Source organism: Tachysurus fulvidraco, chromosome 1, assembly GCF_022655615.1.
Source record: "Tachysurus fulvidraco isolate hzauxx_2018 chromosome 1, HZAU_PFXX_2.0, whole genome shotgun sequence".
Lineage (NCBI taxonomy): Eukaryota > Metazoa > Chordata > Actinopteri > Siluriformes > Bagridae > Tachysurus > Tachysurus fulvidraco.
The window spans coordinates 19,930,797-19,935,796 of NC_062518.1; the positions used below are offsets into that span (position 1 = coordinate 19,930,797).

Below are 5,000 nucleotides of genomic sequence, written 5' to 3' on the forward strand. Positions count from 1 at the left end.
TTCCCGTCAATTCTCCCTGACTTCTGTGAAGTTGCTTAGCGTATGTATTCTGGTCACGTTCACCCATTCAGGTTAGCTGCTGCACAGGAACAAGCAACGAACGCCGCGGTGCTCGAAATGTACCGATACGTACCGAGGACGGTGTAACAACGAACCCTTGTCGATCGTCTGATTCTTCAGACAGACGAAACGAGATCAGACGTGGAATCGAGCTCCTCGCAACGACGCCCGTTTGTTTTCAAACCGATCTCCCACCGCGACGTCCGGTCGAGCCGATCGCCTCGCTTCTACGTAACCGTGTGTTTTTACGCACATTAATCATAACCAACAGATAACGATGCCCCTGAAACCGGATCAAGACACGGACATGCTCTGAAGTCTTCCTATAGTGATGACATTCTTCACGTGCAACATTTCCTTCTAGTCTCTTGAGACCGACTATGATATTAAGCTCCAATTTTGGGTGCAACCTCTTAACGTGTTTAAAAAAAACGAAAGAAAAAAAAAAGTTTTTTCTGTCTTGATTATTTCGTGCTGTAGTTACGATTACTGTTACATTAATGATTTATTGGGTGGTTGTTTATTTTTCTTTTCTTTTCGTTTTGATTTTTGCTCGAGAAGAGCACGCACCCTTTTCCCAAGCAAGCGTCAAGATCGGACTTGAGCCGCGTAGCCGTACAGAGACGTACGTGTAGAATCTGGCTCACCGCAGTCCCGTCTGGAAGCCTAACAACCGCTCGTGCTTTTTACATCCACACTGGTGCCAATGTCGCTAAGAATTAAGAACAAACCAAATCCGATCCGCTGAACCTTTTTTTTTTTTTTCCTCGGACGCAGTTTGCCTTTTCCGCCGTCGTTTGGTTTGAGCAGCGCTTTCGCCGTGAGCTCGAATACACCAGAGCCAGTAGGTTAACTTTCGGCTGTGCTCGCCCATGTGCCAGCCAATTGTGAGCTGGTTTAAGCTGATGTATGTGGAAGAGGACAGACAGCACTATCCTCTAAACGCTGTAGAAATCACCAGTTGATGTCGGGGTCTCCGAATCCAGATCGCCGTAACGTTCTGATGTTTTTGTTTTTTTCTTAACCCAATCGGTCAAACTTAAACGTCCCAGAAGGGCAAACTTTTACACCAGTATTGATGAAGTATTTCAATATGCAGTACTGTGTCTGTTATTAACAGAGAAACAAAGCCAGAGAGGGAAAACGTTCACCTCACCACAGCTTGTGTTATTCAGATCCTGCAGGAATGTACTAGAAGTATTTAAGCTTCCTCAGTACACGACTGCACCAAAGTTTGTGGGGTGTCCTCGTCGTCCCCCCTTTCTCCCCCCTCGCGTACCTTTTTTAATCAGCGATCTCACGGAGTTCGTTGCTGTCGCTTCTTTTTTTTTTCTTCTTTTTCTTTTCCCTATTGCCCCCCCCCATTTCTGTGCTTTTTACAGATAAAATCATGTTCGTATCCAGCCACTAAAAACCTTAAGTGGCACCAAGTGACTCGTTTATATAAGAGAGAAAGTTTTGTGCATGATTATTATTATATATATATATATACATATATATTATTGTTTTTTTCCTGGAGCAGAGGAGTCACAGTGTGAAACGTGGCGATCTTTGCGAGCAGGCCTGTTCCTAATGGATGATATTCATTTCTCTATGCGGATCGTGTCTGTTTTGTGCGGACCTGTAGCACTCGTTTGAACCATAAAGGCGAATAAACTCGTGGTTTAGTCGTTTATTTTTTTTTCTTCTTTTCTTTCTCCTTTAAACCTTAACACTGTTATTGCTGTGTCTATTATTTTAATTGGGTGGGGCTACTGTTTTTTTTTTTTATTATTAAAACAATTAAGTTTCTATGAACAAGTCTTGTTTCAAAATTAACGGAAAAGAAAAACAAACCTCTTAATTTAAGGTACAGGCTTGATTTCAAACAAGGAAAGGTTTTTATATATATATATACACAAATATATATAAACTAGATTATACTCCATTAAGGAATGTTTCGAACCATCTTACTCCAATGTGGATGTAGTCATTATTACGCCATGTTATGACTTTGTAAAACAAATTCACTGTGTGAAAATGGGTTTGCATTTTTTGTACAATACAATCTGCTTTTTTTTGTTTGTTTTTTTTCTTTTGTTTTTTTTTTTTTGGTTCCAAGAGGTGAAACTGGATATTTCGAGGAAGGCAAAAAAAAAACAACCCTTGTGATATTTAAAAAAAAAAACCACACAAATAAAAACCAAACAAACACAAACTTGTGTACGGCGACGGTGATTATAAACAAAAGGACGGATTAAACGATATTGACACTCGAGTCTGTGCAGATCTCTTTCTGTATTTATTCGGTTATCTGCTTTGCTTAGTGTTGCCTCTTTTTTTTAATTTTTTATTCTGAAACACAAACACACGTTTCTGGAGAAGATCCAACAGACCCAGCATAGTCCTTAAGCCTGGTTCCTTAGGGAGAAATCTTCCCTTATTAGGCTTCTAGAAAAGTTCCTCCGTGGTGGTTTCTCAAACAAAATTAAACTAGAGGTGGTGTAAATATAATACGATCTGTCATCTGTTCCATAGAGGGTAGCTGAGTTGAACGAGTTTTTTGTCGGCATGTAATCGACCGACGCTCTGCATGTCCTCTTCGGAAAGAGTGAAATCGAAGACCTGTAAAGAAAGAGAGAGAAAACGACGGTGTCGGTTCTGCAAGGTCTTGTCTGTGCCTCTGGTTTGAGACATAAAAGGCTGCTGTGGTGCTCAAAGTGAAATACTGATTACACACACACACACACACACACCAGCATGTGCTCACTCCACATGGGTTGGGTCCCAGCTCACGTGTCTCCCATCATGCAAAGCGTGCATGGCAGCCATGTCGATGTCTTCCAGCTGGAACCCAAACACCTGTGCATGCAGAGGCAGTATTTATTTGTCATTTGTTCTGTTCGACAGTTATTTTCGATGTGGTAAAAGTTAATTCTGTGTTTAAGTCGATTCCTCTGGCCTATAAAAGCATACCATCTACCAAACGTTAAGGAGGGTGAGGAAGACAAAGGTGACGAAGGAAGTGCCACATTCAGCCTGAAAAACTGCAGAACTGAGATCTTACCTGGCAGTTTTCAAGAATCCGGTCCGGTTTGGTGGACTTTGGGATGGTAATGATCTGATTCTGCCGAACAAAAAGACAGGGAATTGATGACAAGGTGTAGTGCGGTTCATTCAGTTTGTACCAATTACCATCGACGACAAACGTGAATTTTATATGATGAACTTAACTTTAGGTACCTGCTCAGTCATGACTCGGTCTCGTACCTGAATGCTCCAGCGGATGCAGATCTGTGAAGCACTGCGTCCGTACTTCTGCGCCAGTTCCACGATGACTGGATGATCGAGCGCTTGTCCCTTAGCTAGAGGACAGTATCCGCCGAACGCTACGCCTTCGCTGCGGCAAAAGTCCACCAGCTGCCACGGCTGCTGAAACGGATGGAACTCCACCTGCAAAAATATCAAGCACTCTGTAGGTTCTCATCATTCCAAAGACACCAGAGTTAAATGGTCCTCTTGTCCATCTGACTCCTACCTGGTTGACGTGAGGCATCACGCCGGCATCTTCTTTCATTTCCTCCAGATGTCTGATCAGGAAGTTGCTCACGCCGATGGAACGGCACAATCCTGTGACAACAGGAAAACATTCACGTCAGCGGAGAAACGGAGCCACCGCACGCCACCCGTTCACCTACAAATCCACACCTTCGTCGTACATCTCCTCCAGAGCTCTCCACGTCTCGGCACGGACTTCCCTGTTGGAGCGGCCCGGGACTCCGCAGTCAGGCCAGTGCATCAGATAAAGATCTGTAAGTGAGAGTTGTTACGCCGCAGTCTCAGACGAGTTAACAGCCACAAGGAACGAAGCCACTCATACCTAAATACTCAACCGCGAGTCGGGCACACGAGGCCCGACAGGCTTCCTTGGCACTCTGATACCCATAATCCATTGGCCACAGCTTGGTTGTGATCCACAGCTCGTCGCGTGGGACTCGGCTCTCCGTGATGGACTTGGACAAGGCTTCTTCACAGCCGTATCTTTTCGCCGTGTCTATGTGCCTGACGCCGCACTGTCGGAGAGCGTAGACGACGGCATCGTGAGAGTAGCCACCATTGTGTGATGTTCCTGGGTAGGTGCAATTAAAAAGGGTTTAAAAAAAAACAGTCTTATTTAGGGTTATGATATGGTGAGTATATAAGTAAGGAGTCTCCAGCAGGGCTGTCAAGTGTCACGCATTGTGAGTGACAGTCACGCATTTGGGTCTTTTATCATGCTCTCCTCCCACACATTGTATTTCTCACACAGAAAAACTTTTTGGACTATTTATCATATATTTAATAAGCCACAGCACCGAAAGCGTATCAGTCCGCTCCGCTGTCTCTATGGAACCGGGCAGGAATCAAGCGCGTCTCCCCTGGAGTTCTTAGTCAATCAAAAAAAAAAAAGAGGCTACACAACAGCCAATCAGAGAATAGCACTATTATATACGTGTAAGATTTAACGCAACAACCAATGAAAAAAAAAAAACATTCATTAGAGAGGGTATTTTCGATGGTCGGTTTGAACAAACCCTCAACACGAAACAGCTCGTCTCTGGACAGGACATTGTCCTCAATCATGTCCCTAAACATGTCTGGGCTTGTGCTGAACTGTTTTATATGGGAGCAACATTACACATGATAAAGGGGTCCAAAAAGGCAACAAACACACACACACACACACACACCTGTCCGTCTCGCTCTCTCTCTCTCTCTCACACACACACACACCTGTCCGTCTCGCTCTCTCTCTCTCTCTCTCACACACACACACACACACACACACACACACACACACACACCTGTCCGTCTCGCTCTCTCTCTCTCTCTCACACACACACACACCTGTCCGTCTCGCTCTCTCTCTCTCACACACACACACACACCTGTCTGTCTCGCTCTCTCTCTCTCTCTCTCAC

General features: G+C 44.3%; 2 protein-coding genes across 4 annotated transcripts in view; one reads left to right on the top strand and one right to left on the bottom strand.

The window, feature by feature from the left end:
• The window catches only part of rc3h1b (ring finger and CCCH-type domains 1b), a 13,611-nt gene extending 11,294 nt beyond the window's left edge, over positions 1–2,317 (top strand). Inside the window, exon 18 of the mRNA XM_027148587.2 lies at positions 1–2,317. This exon is cut by the window's left edge and continues 1,139 nt beyond it. The gene's annotated coding sequence lies outside the window, so the exon portion shown is untranslated.
• A 1-nt stretch (position 2,318) lies between these two features.
• zgc:110366 (uncharacterized protein LOC550476 homolog) overlaps positions 2,319–5,000 on the bottom strand; it is a 6,343-nt gene continuing 3,661 nt past the window's right edge. Inside the window, exons 2-8 of one of the 3 annotated variants that reach the window (XM_047815520.1) lie at positions 3,920–4,168; positions 3,748–3,849; positions 3,578–3,669; positions 3,310–3,492; positions 3,107–3,166; positions 2,796–2,901; positions 2,319–2,664 (exon numbers count right to left, since the gene is read on the bottom strand). In XM_047815520.1, coding sequence (XP_047671476.1) covers positions 2,806–2,901; positions 3,107–3,166; positions 3,310–3,492; positions 3,578–3,669; positions 3,748–3,849; positions 3,920–4,168 — 782 coding nt within the window. In that variant the 3' untranslated portion in view covers positions 2,319–2,664; positions 2,796–2,805. The remainder of the gene's footprint in view (positions 2,665–2,795; positions 2,902–3,106; positions 3,167–3,309; positions 3,493–3,577; positions 3,670–3,747; positions 3,850–3,919; positions 4,169–5,000) is intronic. The other 2 variants (XM_027148604.2, XM_047815521.1) reach the window with 2 other exon arrangements.